Consider the following 20631-nt stretch of genomic DNA (forward strand, 5'->3'; position numbering starts at 1 on the left):
GTTGGACGGGATCTATTATGGGAGTGTAGCTAAGTGAGAAATTTGATGCAGTACTAAAAGGGCTTAGCAAAGGACGATCTAACCCGTTATAAGGGCTAGGGAAATATTCCGAAGCTGGTCCAATTCCACAAACCCGGGTAACTGTAGCCCGTGTCTTGAGGCTCATGTATTTCGTGGGGGGCGATAATAAGGATAATAAGGGCGTATTCCACAACCTTAGCATCGACGACAACATCGAGCCCAGCATCGAACTATCGACCATTTTGGCTGTGATGGTCAAACCACGGATTCTGCAGCAAGGGGCATACGTGGTGCGGTGGCGCTCTCTCCATGGCTTTTGAAACCCATTAGCCAGCCATTGTGCTTTTGTAGAGCAGCGAGTTATAGAATTCCCCTAGTACAAAACAACAATGTTGCTTCTTTGCTGGCGGCGAGCCAGGTTGAATCTCCGCTGTTGGCAAACATCGAAATTGCTTTTCCTAGAATGTTTTCGTGCATGGTGTAACACAGCAAGGATATACCATGCCTGCTGCCCGTTGAAGGCCGTTGCGTAACTAAAAGCCTTCCCACCATCAGGTTCTCTCCAACCGTAGGCACCCAGGCCAGGCTACAGAGCTAAGTATTTGACTTGGCAGACGCACTCCCAACGGACTCCCAACGGCAAAATTCATTCGAAACAACCCTGTTTACCGAATCCTAACCTGTCTGTTAGTCATCACCTATGGACCGCATGTTTTTTCTTTTTTCTTTTTTTTCTTTTTTCCCCATTAGCGCCCTAGATTCTGCGGTTGAATCGAATCTGCATTAGCATATTGGAGCTGATCGGCCGCGCACTAGGGTAAACAATACGAATACCGGGGAAGCTATCTTACATGGCTACCCACCATCTCCCCGTTACTCCATCTACTCTCCTGTTATCCTGCATTTTCGACGTGATCGAATGGCCGTTCTTGCATCTAGAAAGTAAGCTTCGCCTCCGGAATTAAGCAAAGGAGCCATAATTCCACGGTATCGGGTTTTCCAATCTAACATCTCATTCATTTGAGATATGATCAAATATCCCTGCACCTAAGCTTAGTGGGCAATAAACTGGAACGTGTCGTCTGGCTCGCTAGTATCGTCGTCTATGTTAATTAAAATGCTGTCTTCAGCATCTTCTGAAGGCGATGCGGGCCTGATTGATGACTGCATGCCTATGTCGTCCCCATGACTGATGGTATTAATGGGTGTAGAAGCATCTCGCCAGGGAAGTGCCTCTTCATCGGAATCTGCAAGAGAGACCATCATGCAGGTTGCGCTGTCACTGAAGAATAATGCAGGAGATTCTGCTGTTGTTCTGAGCCATGTGGCGTACATCTTCGAGTTATTAACTGAACCTGGAAGTCGGTGTGCCAAATCCACTGAGCGCGGGCCGTGGCTTAATGGATCCCAGACGAACACGAGACTGCCATAACTGTCACCCTCGCACCTCATGAGGAGAAGCTCCGGCTGCGTAGGGTGCCATTCTAGTTTCGTTACATTGGCATGATACATCAGCACCGCCCGAAGATTGGAACTGGGGAGATCCCAGATCCAGATGGTACCTGGTGCCTCTTCCAGCCTTGTAACCAGGAGGGACGAAGAGCAGTCGAACCTGGCAAAATTACAGCCTGATACGGGCTCCTGGAGGCTATTTAATGTAGACCATTCGGGAGTCACTATCTGGGTGGCCTTGACGAATGTTGGCGACGAGACTGATCCAGTACTCGAAAAGGTACTTTGTTCTTGCCAGATCTTTTCAGTTAACTGAGACTGTTTCACAACCCCGCCAAATGAGCGACATACCTGTAATGTATCTTTGGGCTGGACCGCCTGGGGATGACGGAGCCGCATAGCCTCCATCATAGATGGGGTGTTTAGAATGCACGTGCAAGTAGAGCCGTTGCCAATTACGACACGTCGACCATCTGGGCTCAGAGCGACTGTTTTAACACCTGCACTATATTGGAGACCCATGTCTTGAGATTCGTAGGGGAGGGGACCCCTCCAATCGTTGAAAATGTGGCCATCAGAAGTGTAGAAAAGGACCCTGGGGGCTTGGGCCGATGATTCCCACACCACCAACCACCTCCCATCTGGAGTCCAAGTCAATCCTTGGGCATCAATGGTGTCAGGATACCAGGATCTCTCAATGTCCCTGGTTCCTGGAGAATGTATGCTAATCATGTCCTTGCCAGAAGACCTTGTGAGTAACGCAAGGTGACGAGAGTTCACCCGAAAAGAGCACCCTTTTGTCGCAGAGGCGGCATTGTAGAATTTCGGGTTGGCAATTTCTACTGCCTTTGAGTTTGTGAAGTTGATAATGGTTAGCTTGATGCCATAGGGCGACCAGATGCAAACCTCATAATCGGTAACCCCAAAATCGATGAAGGCAGATTTGGCAGCTGAAGAGGGAATCCTGGCAATTCCATGAAAATTACCTTCTCGAGCCGAAAATATATGTATCTGATCGGCTACTGCGACTAGAAGCCGAGTAGAGGAAGGTGACCAAAGGAAGCTTGTTACACCACCTATAAGGTCAGGCGGTAGTTTAATACTTCGTAGAACGTCTAGAGATTTAACGGCGCGTACAACAATACTGGATGGTAAGAGGGTAGCAATGAGTTCCCCATCCGGACTCGGGTAGCAGTGAGGGGATGCTAGTGGCTAGAATTAGTAGCTGAGCTGAGTTATAAAATTGAAGAACAACGAAATTCAATAAAGAGCTGGCGGTCTGTTCTTGTACAATATAACCAAGGGGTGAAGTCCTACAGGGAAGGGCTTTGGAGAAACGCATTATATAATAACTACGTCTAAGGCTGTATGAGTTCCGGGTGCAAAGGCTGGTTATTATATGTGATATATGTGAGGTACTAATAGAACTTAGTAATGAAACCGGCGAAAATTGGCTATCGTGATAGCTAAGTCATATCCACGTCAACACGGCAAAGAAATATGGCTGCCGCAGGCCGGAATGGTCTGCCGCAACCACTCAGTTGTCAAGGTTGTCAAGCCTTGGAAAAGTTGAAAGAATACTGTTTGATAAGACCGGACGATTGGCTAACTAGCCGTTACGGGCGTTTAGCTCTATCCAAGCTGATAGGAGGACTTGTGACAAACTCGGTACTGTATTGTGGGTATGGGCATCAAAGAATTGTTGACTTTTGTGTTTTTTGTTTTTTGTTTTTTTTTCTGGTTGTTCGGATTGGCGGGTTGACTGATTAGGGGTTGGGTCTAGTCCAATGATACTGATTTAGGTACCTGACCTAACCTATCTAGAACAAGTAGGTACTATGTACTTCAGCATGCTCTCCCCGCGCTGACACACCTTCCTTTTGCTCGTCCGGCTTTAACCTTAACCCTTTTTGTTTACTCATCTCAGTTACTCATCTCACATTAGGTAGGTAGGTTAGGTAATTTTTATACTGCATCTCCGCGCTTGTGGCGATAAGCCTACGTTTCCTTTAGACTTCAATCATAATAATGGAATGAAATTCACTGAGAAGATATTGCACGGCATATTGCCCCAAAGTACTCCTACATATAGGAAAAAGGGCAATTTAAAACGTTGACCACAATGTCTTACATCTCGTGAATTATCATTTATTTGGTAGGGCATCCCCAAGATGACGTACAGGGCTTTCTCGTCTCGTTGGGTGCAGACCGCATCCGAAGGTCTACGGATCCGGGCCGGTAAATATCACGCTGAGCCTTTGCGACGAGTTGCTACAGCTGCTGCTGCTACCGCCGCTGTTAAAATCATCCCGGAATCGGCGAATCCAGTCGAGGCGCCGGCAGTCCAACTCTCGCGCCGAGAGCTTCTGAAAGATGCAAAACCATTTTCCGATTTCCTCACGGATACTTTTCACCGACAGCATGACTACCTGCGTATTTCGCTTACGGAACGATGCAATCTTCGGTGTGTCTACTGTATGCCGGAGGAAGGCGTTCCTCTTTCACCTCCGAGAGAACTCCTGACAACGCCCGAGATTGTGATGCTGTCATCACTATTCGTCTCCCAGGGTGTGAATAAAATTCGCCTGACAGGTGGCGAACCTACTGTCAGAAAGGATATTTTACCCTTGATGGAGCAGATCGGCGCCCTTCGGTCGCATGGCCTTCGAGAACTCTGTCTTACCACTAATGGTATAGCCCTTCATCGGAAGCTCGAGGGAATGGTGGAAGCTGGTTTAACAGGCGTAAATCTAAGCCTCGATACGCTAGATCCATGGCAATTTCAGATTATGACCAGGCGGAAAGGATTCGATGCTGTAATGAAGAGCATTGAAAGAGTATTTGAGCTTAATAAACATGGAGCCGGTATTAAGCTGAAGATTAACGCGGTTATCATGCGAGGAATCAATGACCGAGAAATTATTCCTTTCGTCGAGATGACTCGCGAGAAAGACATCGAAGTCAGGTTCATTGAATACATGCCTTTCGATGGTAACAAGTGGAATGAGGGCAAAATGTTCAGTTACAACGAGATGCTGGATCGCATCCGCGAGAAGCACCCCGGCCTAGAGAGAATCAGAGGTCATAAAAACGACACCAGCAAAACCTACAGGATTCCCGGGTTCGTAGGCAAAATTGGCTTCATTACCAGCATGACACACAATTTCTGCGGAACCTGCAACCGTCTTCGTATCACAAGTGATGGCAATCTCAAAGTTTGCCTCTTTGGTAATGCGGAAGTCTCCCTGAGGGATATCTTGAGGGGATGTAATAACGGTGACCCGATCGATGAAGAAACTTATAAAGCAATGAGAAGAATAGCCGCAGACAGGCAACTGGAAATATCGGACGAGCCAGCTCCCCTTAACTTAGCGCCCAATGAGCGTAAACTCTTAGAGGTCATTGGTATGGCAGTGAAGAGGAAGAAAGCTAAGCACGCCGGCATTGGCGAGCTAGAGCACATGAAAAACAGACCGATGATTCTCATAGGTGGGTGATTATCCCTAGTTTGCGGATGCAGCCCCTCGGAGGATTACGAACGCGTGCACTTCTGGCTCGGCTTCGAGCGTTGAGGAGGACTCGAACTGAACGGGTCTCTGGCAGGTTCGCCGCAATATATACCGACTAACTACGCTCGAGTTTCGAGTTGGGATGCTATCGAATATCCGCCAGTCGTGCCTCTTTCCCCCAAGCGACCGGCCCCTTGGCTACTACCTACTTTTCCCACTGGCTTTGTCTATGGTCAACTACGGTGCTTCTCAGTAGGCAGGCCACGACTTAATAAAAAACACGACACAGCGAGATTAACACACGTGTCTGAATCCGGTTCTGCTCACATGGTGTCTATCTCCGACAAGACACCCAGCAAGAGAGTGGCCAAGGCCGTATGCAGTGTCCATTTTACAAACAAGCTAGCATGCGAACTTATAAAGGAAAATCAGATTAAGAAAGGGGATGTATTAGGGGTAGCCCGCGTGGCGGGGATCATGGCCGCAAAGAGAACACCAGATCTCATCCCGTTATGCCATCCTATCGCGATCACTAAGGTTACTGTAGACCTTGCTGTGGTTGAAAGTGAAAACGAAAACGACAAGGCTAGCCGAGTCGATATCGAGGCAACTGTAGCTTGCGAAGGCAAAACAGGGGTAGAGATGGAAGCCCTAACAGCTGCTTCTACAGCGGCTCTGACTGTTTATGACATGTGCAAGGCGGTGGATAAGGGGATGAGCATCCAAGGGTTGAGAGTCATTCTCAAGGAGGGAGGTAAGAGCGGCCGTTGGGTTGACGGCGCTCAAGATGACTCGTCAGAGCTAAACTAATGAATGGGATCTACACTGATCTATGGTCCAAACATTTACTATATAGTCTAGGTATATAAGATCAACTATAATATGCATGCATGCCATATACTCTCTTCGCTATCATTTCTCACCATCTTTCTAACCTGGTCTTAGTGGGAATTTATCCTATTACTATTTCACTAATTACCTACCTAGGTACGCAAAGTCGAACGATCTCTATGCAACTAATTCACGCGTCCAAGGTAAATATAATCGCGCAGGAGGAGGGGTTATCGTTGTCCCTTAGCAAAGACTGCTTTTCAACTGCGTTGAGGGGAGTTAATTCGGGAGGCCGTTACCTATTTGACCCCGCCATTTACTTAGCTTGCCGGTCCTACTGAGTTTAGAAGCTTTTTCTTTTTTTTTCTTTGGCCCAGACCCAAGCTAAGCCGAAATCGAAGGGACCAATCACACCTCTGCGATAACAACGACTTGAAGTTCGGGTCCATTTTGAAAGACCCCTTTCCCACTTTATTTATTCGGGCCCCATCGCTTTTGTTGAACTAACTGTGTGGATCCTTGAACCTTGCTCGTAATAGCATACACGCCGCACTTATATTATGTACGATTTACATAGGTGGTAGTTATAAGTTGTAATAGTCCAGATAGTATGCATTACTGGCATATATTACCTACACATATAGTTATTAGGTAGTGTGCACTAAGAAAAGGACGCATAGGTCGAGAATCCCAAGAGGCTGTGATCTTCATAGATCTTGCATATGGCTAACTAGCGGGTTTGATTTTGAAAGTAGAGAAAAAGAAAAAGAAAAAAAAGATCCCTTGCCATTGGGCCTTGGCTAAAAGGTGTTCGATATGGGTATATCGGTATATACGGATTGCCTCTAGGTCCACGGGTATCGCATTAGGTATACTCGACGTTACAGAGTGTTTAGCACGAGGAACAACATTATCAAGATCTATGAACCTCTTAGAGTGAAGCGATGTTCCGTAGCATTCCATCTACCTTATGTATCTATTCGAGTATATAAGTTGTACGGCGCGAACGGGAAGAGAGGCACGTGAAGTTGCATGTGAGGATCGTGTGGGTTAGACGAATCAGCAAAGAGAGTTGACGCTATTGGACTGTTCAGCCACTCAAAGCGCATGCAATGTGTGCATATAATAATACATTAATTAATTTGGCGGTCAAGCCAGACCCCGGCTACAATTGATCATTGATTGTACTATGTACAAAAAAGACCTGGGAGCCCCGGGAGCCTCGACTTCTCGACTTATTAGAAGCCAAGCTTCCTAACTTGCTAACGCACTCGCATTTAGTGAAAGTCGCCGGTCTCCAATCAGCGAGGACCGAAAGATAAACCTGCAGGATCGCAAACGCTGTAGCGCTTCCATCGCCGCGTTAAAAAGAACTAAACACTAATTAATATATTGTCAGAGAATATCATTTCTATCAAACTACCGTCCGTCTTGCTGATCTTAAAACATCGAAGGATCTCTCTATTTTATCTTTCTACCAAGAAGTAAAATAGCGGTCTACCAATCTGACTTCTTCCCTATAATGTCTAAAGAGAAAAAGACAAAAGAAAGAAAGATGTATGCGCCCAAAGGCAATTAAACAATACTGCGGGCTGTCGGATCGTGGTGGGGACTGAAGTCACTTAAGAGCCCAGGGGACCTAGGTATATACCTACATACATACCTGGTATGTAGATCTGCTGCTGCATCGCCCGCCCGACCCGATCTCGTTCGAAAACAGCGCAAAGGCCAAGTCTTTGACAAATGTCAACTTCACATCGTGAGGTCATCGTAATAGGCCTCCTCCCAGCTTTCTTCATCGCATGTATGTAACAATCACAATCGATAGGGTACGGGCGGATCCTCACTTGCTCACGAACAAACAGTATACGGAGGGTATCCACCTTACTGTGAAGAACCTGTGGTCTGTTACATCGCGATATATTGCACCCAGGCTAGCTTTGATAGTGGTCGAATGGAATAAAAGATGGCTGACGCGCCGACGTGCCACAAAAGCTTCTATAATAAATAACGTCCTGCACGTCAACTGTAACGGGCCGCCTGCTTCCTCGTCTGGGAATCGGGCTCAAGGTGAGCTCATCTTGATGTAGGCAGGACGGCGAGATGACTGCTCAAATTAGTATCACCTGTTCTTTGCTCCCGTCTTGGATAACCACTAGTATTAGGTAGTGATGTTGAATATACCTAACTTCAGGTAATTATCATAATAATTCTTCGCTATGGATTGCGGAGGGATTGCGGAGGGATTACCTCTTTCCCCCCAGAAATGCCTCCTACACGATGACACGGATTGTAACAAAGCGAAGGGCTGGAAGGGTCCAGCAGGAAAAAAACCTGACGTAAGTTAACAGATTTTGAACCGCCGAAGATCGGTATCCAGCGACTTTGGACAGATTGGGTAAGAGGACAGACGACCCACAGCCAAAAAGCGATACTGTGCCGAGGAGCCATGGAAATGTTTGAGCTTGGAGGGGGAAGGGACCAAGCTTCGAAGAGGCGACTCAACACTGCCAACTGGGATTGCTAGTATGGTTAATTGTTTGGTTAGTTACCTTACCTACCTTAAGTACCTAGGTTACGTAGTTAATTACACGGAGATTTGTATAGAAAGTTGAGGTGATTACACGGTTCCCTTGTCTCTTTTTATTTGTTTATTTTTCTTTCTGGTTTTGACATGGAAACGCTTATATAGAAAATTAATACGGTGCAAAGTTGAACGAAGCGGGTCGAAGAAAAATTCACTACGGGTTAGATCTAAGAAAAAAAGGAAGCTGGGTAAGTCTGGCAAGTGTAACTAAAACCTAACAAACTAAAAATGTCAAGCGCATGTTCAAGTATAAACACAGTACGAATTGTGTCTACCAGACTTATCTAATTCAATTAGACCAATCAGAATTGACCCAAATACTACGTAGGAGGTAGGTACGTACGTACTATGTAAGTGGATGCCGCTTGATGTATCGAGGGGTTCCCGGCCCACCAAAGTGCCACCCCGGTGCCACTACGACCGGTCGACTATTTGCGTCGGGGAACTTCTCTCTCTAGTGCAGTTCTTGGAAGGTACTAAGTACCTTTTGTAACTTACTTACTTGGCTACTTTGGCTGCTTGACAGAAGGTTATTATCATCCCTCCTCCCCTATTGTATCTTTTTGTCCTCCCTTACATACCCATATCATTATCATTATCGTACCTACCTCATTACTTCGTACCTGCTTTATGAAATAGGTATTCACTGATAGCCAGTTCTAATCCCCTTAGATCTGGTCTTCATTAAGTTTTTATGTTGATACCTTTTTTTCTACCTTATCAGTTATCTCTGATTTAAGCTTACCTTAGGTACGCAAGACCTTACATCACTTCCTTATCACAAGCCTCAGGATACCACCATTTTATCCTCCAGTCAGCATCCGTGCAGCCACCTCCGTCTAACCTCCGTCTGCCTCCGTTTTAGAGTTTAGAATTGATCCTTTCTGATACACTCTTCAGTCCGAGTCATTAGTTTCCCGATAATAACCTCGCGACTCGTTGACTTATTCACTTTTTACGATTCATACGAGGTTAGGGTCGGGACAAAAGCCAGCAATATTTTTATTTTGTTTTGCCTGGCCTTGATAATCCCAAGGCTTTTTTATTTTATTTTATGATACGAAACTTTGGGTGAATCAATACTTATTATTACACAATAATTTGGTTCCGCGGCGGCTTACGCTGCTTATCGCTTCCCCAACATTCGCCCATTTCGATCTTCCCTATCTTTACCTCTTCTTCCATCATATTTAAATCTCCCTTTGGAACACACCCTGGATTTAATGCGCGGCTGCGAAAAGAAAATGGCAACCGACTTCATAATGCCCAGACTACACGAGCAGCCACAGCCGCAGCCGCATTTCTATCCTTATCGCCAAATGCCTGCTGCGGCATCACAATCCCCGACGTACCCGTCTCAGGGATACCATTCTCAACAGATCTCGCCCTTGAGTACCTCTACCAACGCCTCGCCCACCTCGCCCAAGCCTTATCATCGTCAACGCTTACGACCGCTCTACATGCCCGCTGTTTTAAGGCCGACCGAGCATCCATGCAAGATAGAGAGGAAGACCGAGGCACAAGAAGATGATAATCCGTCATCGTCTAATAGCAGTTTCATCAGCTTGAGTGGTTTGGGCGCGTTGAGTCGTTTGAGCCGTCGCGCTACAATCGATAGCGGAATGTGTATGGATGATGAATGGGATTTGGATATGTTTCCTAAGCCGACGGCGCAGCCCACGCGACAACACTGGAAGGTAAGATAAGAAGAGTCTTGATTTGCGGGCTATGTCTCGGATATGCAGCCTTACGGGTTGCGGCGCGTTAACGCATGACCTCATCCTGATTTTACGGCTCTACAAGAATTCCAGCTGACAATCATCAATTTTAGCCCGATCCGGAATCGAAAATCTGCGACGAGCCCTCCTGTATGCGCCACTTCAACTATTGGACGCGCCGCCATCACTGTCGAAAATGTGGCAATATCTTTTGCGACTCGCACTCGGCATTTGACGTTCCTCTCGACCAAGACGCGAATTATAACCCGAGAGGCACGCCTAGCCGCGCGTGCTCCCACTGTTTTTCCGAGTTCAAAGAGTGGTGCAGCCGAACGAACAGCCAGGCTTCTAGCGATACATCCTCTACCGGTACGGGATCGCAAACCGCACCGACCAGCCCAGCCGTTTCCGCCCCAGCGGCAATCCACGGTCCTCATGGCGAACATCAAGATATTGCGATGAGTGTCCCGCGGGACTGGAATTGGAGCACCTTCTAATGAGTTGGGAATTCGGATCTTCTCGTTAGGGCCATATACCCAAACACCTCGATTTTCTTTTAATCGATACCTACAAGCCGCCCCTACGCCAGATTTCCCAAAACAGGATTTCCAGTGGCCTCCATTAATGATACACACGATGTTCACAACACAAAACGGACATATAAGTTATGGGAGCGACCTTTTTCAACCCCCTCGCACACGACGGGGAACATACAACAACATTCACCATAGACTAGAAGTTCTTTTTTTCCAGGATAGACTGGAGGCTACGGCCATATGCATTTTCTTTGCAGACTTCATGCATTGCATGGGTGGTATCATTGTTGGATTTCTTTTCGACCTACGATACCCAAATTTTTTTTAAATTTTTTTTGCAAGTATTAATTTTTTTCTATTGAGGGGGATGGACGGATGAGGAGATGACGAGGGGAATAGGATGACATGCGCAAGGGAGGAGGATATTCCATTGATGTGTGGAACGCATTACGGGCGTTATGTTCTTCTTTCTAATGCAGATGGTTAGAGGGAGCGGAACAGGTAGCGTGCATATCTCGGGCATTAGAAAGGGATCTTATTTAGCCCCCGGCGTTTAGGTGTATTGTATTTTTCTTTCTTATTTTTTTTTTCCGATACGCATAGTTGTTTCGTACTGCAAAGCACCCAACATTATTTTTTTTTTTTTTTTGGGCAGCTTGGTCGCATGCCGTTCATACCGGCGGAGGATTTGCACCGAACTAGATTGATTAATCGGAGATGATCTTCAGATCACGATTGCGGTTTTTTGACCTACGTACATACGCATATACATACATTGCGTCTTAGGTAGGTATTTATTTACTTATTCTGGCCAATGCAACGCAACGCATGGAAAAGGATACGGTAGCGTTCGTCATTTATGATAAGATTAAGTCTACCTGACCTAATGGTGGATACCTACCTAGGTGGGTGGTATCCTTCAACCGTACGGCACATTTTTAACCGATATACGCCGGGAACTTGCGCTATACAATACATCGTGCGTATTTACTTAAGGTACGTAGATCAGGGTCTCGAAACCAGCAGGGGTTCTTCATGCCAATTCTTATTTTTATTATAAAAAAGAATTAAATAAATAAGAAATGGTCTAAGGCTAGCGGGATTACCAGCTTGGGACTTACCGGCGTAGTACGTAATGACATGTGCTTTTTTCTTTTCTGGCTTATTTGGGCTATCTGAGAGGGGGTGAAATCGGTGTGAAACTCTAAACGCGCCTACCTGCATACTATACTATACTATACAATACTACCTAATACTCCCTAATACAATAGGTTAGGTACTTAACGCTGCTAAGCTGGCAACGCTTACGTTACCTAGGTAGGTAGGTACGTACCCCATTCGGGACAACAAATCGAAGACTCGCTAAAGAAGAGAATATCTATATGCCGAAAGGCGGCAGGACCGACGCTAGCCCCCTTAGCTCCGCTTAGCTCGCTGCGCCGACGCCAAAACCAGGTTGGCGGATCCGGCTGTAGCCGCTAAATAAAGCCTAGCGTAGAGGCTTAATCTCCATTCCTCTCTCTCTCCCCCCACCATTGTCCCCCACCTAATGTATTAGGTACTATGTAATCCGTACATACCTACTGGCTTTTCCGATACCCGAGGCTGTTGCTAAGGACGAACGGCGCTTAGGAAAAGAAAGAAGGTTAAGCTAGGTACCTGATAAGGTAAGGTGGGTAAAGATTAGATATGATTTGATATGATATGATATGCGCGACGCGTCTATGGGACGGCCTTAGCGCGAAGCAGACAGGCTTGGCTGGCTGGCCCGTTCGAGGGAGGACGTTACGCCGGACACGTACCTATCTACGGAAGGTTAGATGCCTAGGTCCTATCTTATTTCAGCGCCGGAAGATCAACCGTGCTTATGTTTATAAACGCCGGAGCGCCGCCGAGGGGGGGCGGATAAATAACCTGCTAGGTAGCCCACCAACAACAACCAACCCTTTGCCACCCGCGTCAGATCTGTGTTCATCCGCTATCGGTTCGCGGTGGCGCATCGTATCATATCTCGTATCTTCAAAGGCAAACTCCCCCGCAAAGTCCTCAGCCACGATTGGAACTTTCGTCCGCGTGGGCGAGTCCCGACGACGCCTCTTCGCTTATCTCGCTTCGTGATGGTTCAAACCGGGCACTCGGGTAGATATGGGATGGCTGGGTAACGTGGCCACATACACTACCGAAGTGAGCCGGTTTGGTGGCGTACCGAGTGTTGTAGTAGACCTTGAGGTAGGTAATGGCAATGGGTCGTCATGGGGAGCTGATTTATGGAATAGGGGTTAACCCCTGACATGAATTATTCGACATTGTATCAATCACTCATCGTCGCCTAATCACCTACCTATTATTCCCTCCGTACCAGGAGCCTATATCTCAGTTCGGTGATGAATTAATCGGACGTCAACGAACGTACATTAGTTTGGGGCTAAGATCACACGCATGGCTTCCGGTATTGGCACGTCCAAGTTGTGTGCAGCAGAGCCTCCTTCTCAGGTATGCCCTAGTAAGAATACAGCGAGGTTAACTGTGTTCGATTCCAGAAGCATTCTGTGGTGTAACAACGTGTCTCGAAGAGTCAGACCGAAGTAGAAATAGGGGTATACCGTACCCAAACACCGATGGAATCATCGCCGTACTGCGTTCATAAAGTATCACTTATCACCTATTAAACAAATACACCACTATCACATCTGCTATAGTCATATTCTTAAGCACTGAACTTTCCTCGAATTCGTGTACAGCCCATCATATCGACTGTAACTACCTAAGCTCGACGATATCCCCATGCTTCACTAGAAGAGACCTTACGTTCGATAATCAACAAAATCTGACTGTTTGCCTGGAAATAACTGCAGACAGCTTAGTGTCTTAGGTTAGGTACATACCTAGGTACTCTTATAGTTTTCAGACTACCTCTTACCATCCAGATCGATCAAATTGCGCGAAGGATAATTCATAACCTCAGGCAGTCCAGCCTTCCATGCAAAGTGCTGGATAATATTTAAAGTGAATGGCATCCGCGGAACGTATCGCAGCAACTCAGGAACATCGATACAATTCTCTTCTTCAGCGTAACTGTGCTCTGTTATCGTTTGGATAGCAAGAACCCTAGTATAGTAAATAGTATATAACCCGAGGTCTGTCTTCATGGGAGTATGGTAATCGCGCCTCCAATTCAGCAACCTTAGTAATGTTCATCATGAGCTCTCTAGGGCTATTCACTGTACTTACATATTCCTCTGAGTGCTCTATTACGATTGCTTATCACTTTCTAAGAACCCTACATGACCCATCGTAATCATGAATCTTCCCTTATGGTATTACACAAATCAGTCCCCTCGCTACGAGCGATCTCTTTCACGGACCTTGTTTTGCTTGTAGGCAAACCCCTGCCTTCGTTCTAGTTCCTATATTTAAATAACAGCCTGGTTACCAGACCCAACCCTCCTTGCCCAGGCACATAGACCACCTCTCCTTCAACGGTTTACGATTGTCTACACCAATTTTTTACAGCCTTCTCCCTCGACAACATGAGTCATAACAATATCCGCCAAACAATGCCACAAAGTAGCAACCCATTTTCGTTGCTCGATGTCGAGTAAGTAAAATTCCTTTATCGCACCTGTAATTGTGTCGTCTATCCAAAAATAACCGTCTCGGTTTCCCTCCAATGCCTTTCCCGTTTTATAAACACTGACCGTGCGTTAAACTGAAGCGACGCCCCGGGCTCTGCGAACTACCCGTCAACCGAGGCACGCAAGGTCATGAGCGACGAAGAACAGAGAAGCGACGGTGGCCCCGTCGTAGCTTCTTGGGCGGGATATGTAGCGAACGGCCGCATGACCCGGACGCTTAACCAACTCTGGATCGAGTCCGGAGAGTCCGTGTCTGCTTTCTTGGAGCGTATCTTCGAAGTAGAATACGTGGGACTGGAGCTGAAAGCGTTCGAGGGCCTTCCTGCTTGGGCTGTCCCGCTTCCCGAGGACTTCGATGAGGAGAAACATATTGGTATGTATTTCATGTGGAGTAATTCTGATCTTATCCTCCCTCCATCCAGCTCTGTTGCATGCTTCAACCAGGGGTCCATAGGTACTCCTACGTCCCGCGCATCTATAAGCGGAGGAAAGAATATAGAATAACATCCCGCAACGTATCCTATAAGAAAAGAGAAAGCATTGCTAAATTCATGGATTACTAGGCTGGGCAACCCACAAGTATGTCCTGGAGAGGCGACTTCACATCTGCATTGAAATCGATCCATCACCCAAGCAGGCCTGGCTCAAGCCCTTTCTGGACCCAACGATGGAGAATTGGATCCGCGACTCGAGGAAGCGTCTCTACGGCGTCAACAAACTCTGGGAGGCGTACGATTTCCTCTGCCACTGGGCTCTGGACATAGCCCGGACCAGGATAATGTGTCCCGTCCTCTACGCTCTGGACAACTACACCCAGGACAGCATCCGCAATCTTCGCCTGTCCGTGAGCGAAAGCTGAAGAGGTATGAAGAATTAGCGGGCTCTGACCGCGCGTTGGGCATAAGCGGAGATTCGATCAAGAAGAATAAAGACAAGGGCGAGGAGATTGCGACTACTGGTGTTCGATCCGCACTCAAGGAAGACGCGCCAGACGACAACAAATATGAAGATAGTAATAGTGGATTCCGCAGAGTAGAGCCATACGTCTCCAAGGGTCGCGGACCCCGATCTTCGAATCTCAGCATCAGATACCAGCCCCGGCCTACCTGGGCCATACCTTCTCCATCTCCATCTCCGTCTGCATCCTCATCCATCTCCACGCCCCGCCCACAATTCGCCTTCACCCGTCGACGTCCCGAGAACACCGAGCGCGAACCTACTCCCCCCAATCCCAGACCCAACTTACCCCTATTCCCGTTTCAGATTCCATTCTCGCTCTCGCTCCCGCTCTCCAGCCAATTATTCCCCCGAGCCCGAAGAGCCCCGAAGACGCCATCGCGCAAATGGCCGAAGCCACGCGCGCCGGCGTCCGAGCCGACTCCTTCAAAGCGTGGTCGCACTTTTTCTCGACGCAGCTCGCGCTGCAGTACAACCACCCCCTAACCCCCGATTCCGATTACAATTTCGGTTCCGGTTCCGGCTGGCCCTCGTCCATCGACGAGACGTTCCGGCTGTTTCTGCGCGAGCTGTGCGAGCGGTTCCAGGGGACGCACGACACCAACACCGACGCCGACACCGACGCCGCGGAGCTGCGGGAGTGGGTGCGCGGCACGAGCCGGTGGGTCGAGGCGTACAAGGCCGAGGGGGAGGAGCGGGCTCGCGTGGATGAGTTGCTGCGGAGGGCTTTGGACGGTCGGGGGCAGGAGTGAGTAATTGAGTAAGTGAGTGAGCGAGGGAGTTAGCTAGGCTAGCTGCTTCTAGAGGTGCCTTAGATACTTTACGTATCTAGGTACCTAGAGACTGAAAGGTAGGGAGTTGGGGGTTTGGGAGAGAAGGCCGGGGTTGAATGATCCGGCTGTTGTTGTTTCTGAATGACTTTCGGCTACTTTTGAGTCTGGAAGTGAACTGTTTGGTATTACGATTATCATGAATAGATACATTGCTATCTACTACTGCGTACTTACCTCTTTGTTGAGTTTATAACATCTCAAGAGTTCTCCAAGTGCTATAGCTATTCCGAGCACTATTAATCCAGACATATAAGTACTAAGTAATTGTCTAAAGCCCCCACAGAAGGTTTATATCTACTTGCGTCGACTGTTCGCTTTCCCACAAGAGGGCCTTGCATGAAATTGTTCCAGGTACTTGATGCACATCAATGTGACACAACAGAAGTAATTCAGATAAGTAAAGCTCCGTGCTGTGGCTGGTTCCCCTGAATCAAGGTCCATTTTATCCCCATTCGTAGTGTTCGACTGCCCAAGCAGTACAGGTTATGATACAAAAAAGGATACCCATTCGCTAAAGATATTTTGTGTTATATACATCATTACTGGCTTTAAAAGTGAGGGCCGGCTTGATATATACATTTAACCTGAATGACCTTTTCATCATTCATTAGAGCCCACCCTCGCCACACACTTGATCTCTATAACCTCTGCGTACCCCGTATGCAAGCACGTTTTTCATAGGCGCCCATTTTCTCTCGCCCCCCCAAACGCCGGTGGCTACTTTTCATGCATCGCCGGTGTAATAATGCCGTAGTGTTGCAGTTTAGCTGCCGTCAATTTATTCGTAGATGCTAGCCTTGTGATTGGCTAGCTCATTAATTCCTCCCAGTTCATATGTGATCCATCTACAACTTCTTGTTGGTCTTTCCCTTAGCCTTGGACTTGACCCCGTTGACTCGAGCGGCAGATGAGGGATGAAGTTTGCCGCTGCTCGAATCGTCGCTTTCCTCGATGATTACTCCCTCCTTGCTCTCGCCATATACCTCTCGTTCAAGACCCTTTGCAGCATCCCAGCTAGCTTTCTCGGCCAGCGCAACGTTGCTTAAACGACGATCCGGGTTGCTCTTAGCACGGACGACCTCAGCCTTGCTACGGCGTAGGTAGCTCGAAACGAAGAAGGACGCGAAAAGGTAAGTTAAAGGCGCTAGGTAGATAACATTAAGCCATATAGCGAAAGTTGCACCATTTGTTGTGATGCAATCAACTTTTTGGTATCGAGTAATGTAGCTCGCGCCATTGTGGGTGGAGTTAGTCTCGGAGGATACCACAGCAGCAGCACTGCCAGCGCGAGGGGTTGCGCTTCCGGAAGCGGAAATGCTCGATGCCGCGGCAACAGCTTCAGCAGGGTCGACTTCGACTTGAACCGGGACCAAGTATGATACGAACGAGTGAATAATGGCGACGGAACCACCGATAATGAACTGCGAGATCTGAAGCGAGGTAAGTGTGCGCTTGATAACCTGAGGCACGCGGATGTTGAAAGCCGTGACAGTGAAGTAGGTGTACTTTCCCAGGGTTAGCAGTTGCAGTTATAATCAAGACTTGGGAGCGGGGGACTTACCATGATAGCATGGATGGCTGAGTTGAAGAAGACGAAGATCCAGATAGGTGTCGACATATACCGCATACCAGCCCACATAGCCATCATAGCACCAGCGTGGTGATAGGTTTGGAGAGTTGAGCTGAATTTACCCTTGGCGAGAATGATAAAGGTATCAAGAACCTCGTAGAACTTGCTGATGTAGAAAATCCAGCCGTAGAACGCCAATCCTTCGTTCCAAATTCGTCCCCTGTCATCCGGGCTAGGAGAAAGCACAGTTGCTGAAGAGCCGGTGCTTAACAATGTCTCCCAAACCCCTCGAGCCTGATTATAACTGACACCGTTTTCTAGACCAGCAGTTCCGTGAATCTTGCAGATACTGTCAACAGTACCAGCCCAGCCATTGGGTCCAGCCGGGCTCACGATCGAGTTCCGGAAGGTATTGAGCATACCCAACCAGGTCCATGCAGAATAAACAGCGAGGAAGACATTGTGGAGGATAACGAAGAAGCGGAACGCCTTCGTCTTGCTTATAGCCCAAGGCTTCTTGCAAGTCGACTTATTGTATGCATTGAGAGCCTTAGCAGTAACCGCGTATACCGCAGCGATCGTGATGGGCACTTTTGGGTCCAGAGCGTTGACGTATAAGTTTTCCGGTATGCGGAAAGGCGTATTGTAGCTCGGAGGAGGGATGGCGTACGGCTCTGAATTAGGGGGAAGCTGGAAAAGAGTAGCCGCCGGAGGCGCGAGGGAGACAACTGGCGTAGCCATTATGGCAAGTTCCTATCCCAGATCAAAGAAGAGTCTTTGAAAATTAGAGGTACTGGGTTAATGATATATTCGTAAAGATATAGAATATGCACTCGATATGTTGCGATATGTGCACTCGGATCTGAAGGACGTTAAAAAAGGGGGAGATGTAAGTCGGGCGTTCTATAAATGCATCGGGTGAGGATGAGAAGCAACTCTGACCGTGCTTGAAGGTAAAAACTAAAAGGTCACGTTTAGAAAGTTATCCTTGCTCGAGGTTATCAAATATTTAAAGAGCCTCTGTAAATTTTACCAAGAGGAAAAAAAAGGTACATTAAAAAATAAAAAAGAGAGAGAGATGCGATGCAGCAAGGTTCCTGCAGGTTAAGCCGCGGTATAATTAATTCCTGGATTGCGCTAAGGCTGTTAAGACAAGGAGTAGAAGAAGGTGACAGGGGGTAAGCGACGGCGCAGTCACGATTTCTGCGATATCTGTCGTCGCTCAAGGTAGCACAATGCCAGAAAGCTCAACAGTTGAAGAATCGGGTCAGGATTTCCTTGGTTTTCATTGGTCTATTTGTGCTCGCCCCTTCCGAATCGGGTATAAACGCTATTTTCGGATTATGGAATTTTTCGAATTGGCTTCCATATTCCATCCCATACAGCCATAAGGTACCCTACTTGACGCTAATGAAGTACCGGCTGCATATACTTTACCTAAGATCAGTACCTAGATGCTAGGTACGTGACTCTTGTACTCCTGTACTCCTGTACACGTACTTCAAGTTCCATGCCTATACGAATCGTACTTAGGTAGTGAATATCATCTTCGTCCTGTTTGTGTTCATTAGGGTAGTTCCCCGCTATGTCGGTCATAGGGATGCCGATTTCGACATATCCGGGCCCTTCTCCCAATTTTGTTGGTGCCAAGTATTGGTGTTTACTATGTAGATATCGGTGCTACAAAAGCAAATTTCTTATCGAGCGCCTGCAAGAGTCAACCAACGCGATGAATGGACAGTGTCTTACACTACCTAATGGATCAGCCATCAAACAATAACCGGAACGGCACTGCTATGCAGTACAATCATCGATGTTGACCTCCATCAACCTTAGACTCTGACCGCTTCTCTCTAGTATCTTAGAATGCATGTGATCGTATCTGATATGCCGAGGGAAGTGGTGGTTATACCCGGCGTCTGTGTGTCTTATTGTTATTCCAAGAACCCAACTTAAGTTGCGAAAAGCAGCTTCAATACCGACATCCAGAGATGACGAGAAGGGCGAAGCATTGCAACATGGAACTCGGAACCTGATGAGGCGAGTTTTTTCTCGGCGAGAGGATCTATAATAATAGCGAGCATCGAATTGGTAAACCTAAATCAATGTTCAATGTTATTATGTTGCCCAGGTATTGTTTGGCAGACCAGCCCGGAGCACCGGGATACGGGTTGTGTGGGCCAGCCGGCGTTGTGGATTACCGCGAGCGAATCAATTTCGACGCACTCCGAATTTCTTCAACTTGAATTGAAAAACCCGAGAAACTTTGTCTTTTTCTTTTCTTTTCCTACGACAACTCAACGGGAACAGTCTATCATATTTATTTACACAAAGTTATGTAGATAATAGTAAGCAGCTTCTTATCTGGGTGAGGTCATTCTTCAAATGGTGGGATTCTCAGCATTTGCATTTATTTGGTGGCCCTTAAAAGATGCAGATGATAAACTCCGATAACTCACAATAACTCACAAGGTAGAAAATGAGGTCCTCAACCCTCTATAATAGGTACCTAAGGTACCAAGTTAGGTAGAAGGTACAATACCTACCTAGGTAGGTTGTTACCCACTTAAGGTATACCCTATCGTAGTACCTAGTGTTGTGCTACAACGTTTTACGTCGCATTTTGAAGTAGGCAATCAAGAGACTTAAAGCTCCGAGATCCGCTTCCCAACAAAACCAACAGTCTCGCCTTCCCCTCATTGCGTAACCCCCCGCATTATGATCTTATCAACCAATCCTTTCTTTTTCCACCAAATCTCCCAATCAGGTAACAGAGTCGATGGAGTACCTTAGCTTAGGTACCTTAGGTAGGTACACATGTATATACTCCCGATTTAACCAAGAGAACTAATCGCTTGGATTTGCAGTTGCTACCTACCTAAGCATCTAAGATAGGTATTAAATAAATGTAGCGGGTTTTACGCACAACTCCAAACTGCAGGTTGCCCCTCTCCCAACAAAAAAAATTCTGAACGCAACATT

At 47.2% G+C, this 20631-nt stretch overlaps 6 protein-coding genes across 6 annotated transcripts; 3 read left to right on the forward strand and 3 right to left on the reverse strand.

Annotated features, from left to right (window-relative positions):
* Positions 1-668: 668 nt before the first annotated feature.
* F4812DRAFT_150258 (uncharacterized protein) lies at positions 669-2960 on the reverse strand. Its single transcript, XM_047929709.1, has 3 exons — positions 2791-2960; positions 1825-2678; positions 669-1773 (listed from the first exon to the last, which is right to left on the reverse strand). Exons 1-3 carry the CDS (start codon positions 2813-2815, stop codon positions 1075-1077), a joined length of 1578 nt encoding a protein of 525 aa, XP_047786991.1. The 5' UTR covers positions 2816-2960; the 3' UTR covers positions 669-1074.
* Positions 2961-3311: 351 nt separating this feature from the next.
* Positions 3312-6343, forward strand: F4812DRAFT_441556 (molybdenum cofactor biosynthesis prote). The gene is made up of 2 exons (XM_047935247.1): positions 3312-4962; positions 5077-6343. The coding sequence occupies exons 1-2, from the start codon at positions 3645-3647 to the stop codon at positions 5790-5792; spliced, it is 2034 nt and encodes a 677-aa protein (XP_047786992.1). The 5' UTR covers positions 3312-3644; the 3' UTR covers positions 5793-6343.
* Positions 6344-7678: 1335 nt separating this feature from the next.
* F4812DRAFT_441567 (uncharacterized protein) lies at positions 7679-8585 on the reverse strand. Its single transcript, XM_047935248.1, has 2 exons — positions 8064-8585; positions 7679-7920 (listed from the first exon to the last, which is right to left on the reverse strand). Exons 1-2 carry the CDS (start codon positions 8262-8264, stop codon positions 7879-7881), a joined length of 243 nt encoding a protein of 80 aa, XP_047786993.1. The 5' UTR covers positions 8265-8585; the 3' UTR covers positions 7679-7878.
* Positions 8586-9644: 1059 nt separating this feature from the next.
* Positions 9645-10615, forward strand: F4812DRAFT_462391 (FYVE-domain-containing protein; the record flags this gene model as incomplete). Its single annotated transcript, XM_047938037.1, has 2 exons — positions 9645-10097; positions 10232-10615. The coding sequence occupies 2 exons, from the start codon at positions 9645-9647 to the stop codon at positions 10613-10615; spliced, it is 837 nt and encodes a 278-aa protein (XP_047786994.1).
* A 3569-nt stretch (positions 10616-14184) lies between these two features.
* F4812DRAFT_466921 (uncharacterized protein) lies at positions 14185-15998 on the forward strand (the record flags this gene model as incomplete). The annotated part of the gene is made up of 5 exons (XM_047938584.1): positions 14185-14252; positions 14370-14662; positions 14853-15129; positions 15195-15321; positions 15378-15998. 5 exons carry the CDS (start codon positions 14185-14187, stop codon positions 15996-15998), a joined length of 1386 nt encoding a protein of 461 aa, XP_047786995.1.
* Positions 15999-16310: 312 nt separating this feature from the next.
* Positions 16311-18637, reverse strand: F4812DRAFT_150428 (GNS1/SUR4 family-domain-containing protein). Its single transcript, XM_047929710.1, has 2 exons — positions 17641-18637; positions 16311-17584 (listed from the first exon to the last, which is right to left on the reverse strand). Exons 1-2 carry the CDS (start codon positions 18388-18390, stop codon positions 16925-16927), a joined length of 1410 nt encoding a protein of 469 aa, XP_047786996.1. The 5' UTR covers positions 18391-18637; the 3' UTR covers positions 16311-16924.
* Positions 18638-20631: the final 1994 nt, after the last annotated feature.

Source organism: Daldinia caldariorum (assembly GCF_022478825.1).
Source record: "Daldinia caldariorum strain CBS 122874 unplaced genomic scaffold F4812scaffold_18, whole genome shotgun sequence".
NCBI classification, from domain to species: domain Eukaryota; kingdom Fungi; phylum Ascomycota; class Sordariomycetes; order Xylariales; family Hypoxylaceae; genus Daldinia; species Daldinia caldariorum.

What these genes read in the sequence shown, in the direction of transcription:
- F4812DRAFT_150258 (XM_047929709.1), bottom strand. Translation starts at nt 2,815, where the DNA reads ATGCGTTTCTCCAAAGCCCTTCCCT. An exon ending in TTTCTCCAAAGCCCTTCCCT is followed by an intron (nt 2,679 to 2,790) that starts GTAGGACTTCAC and finishes TCTAGCCACTAG; the next exon opens with CATCCCCTCACTGCTACCCG. An exon ending in AGCCCAAAGATACATTACAG is followed by an intron (nt 1,774 to 1,824) that starts GTATGTCGCTCA and finishes TTAACTGAAAAG; the next exon opens with ATCTGGCAAGAACAAAGTAC.
- F4812DRAFT_441556 (XM_047935247.1), top strand. Translation starts at nt 3,645, where the DNA reads ATGACGTACAGGGCTTTCTCGTCTCGTTGGGTGCAGACCGCATCCGAA. An exon ending in CAGACCGATGATTCTCATAG is followed by an intron (nt 4,963 to 5,076) that starts GTGGGTGATTAT and finishes GGTCTCTGGCAG; the next exon opens with GTTCGCCGCAATATATACCG.
- F4812DRAFT_441567 (XM_047935248.1), bottom strand. Translation starts at nt 8,264, where the DNA reads ATGGCTCCTCGGCACAGTATCGCTTTTTGGCTGTGGGTCGTCTGTCCT. An exon ending in GCATTTCTGGGGGGAAAGAG is followed by an intron (nt 7,921 to 8,063) that starts GTAATCCCTCCG and finishes TAATTTGAGCAG; the next exon opens with TCATCTCGCCGTCCTGCCTA.
- F4812DRAFT_150428 (XM_047929710.1), bottom strand. Translation starts at nt 18,390, where the DNA reads ATGGCTACGCCAGTTGTCTCCCTCGCGCCTCCGGCGGCTACTCTTTTC. An exon ending in CAGCCATCCATGCTATCATG is followed by an intron (nt 17,585 to 17,640) that starts GTAAGTCCCCCG and finishes ACCCTGGGAAAG; the next exon opens with TACACCTACTTCACTGTCAC.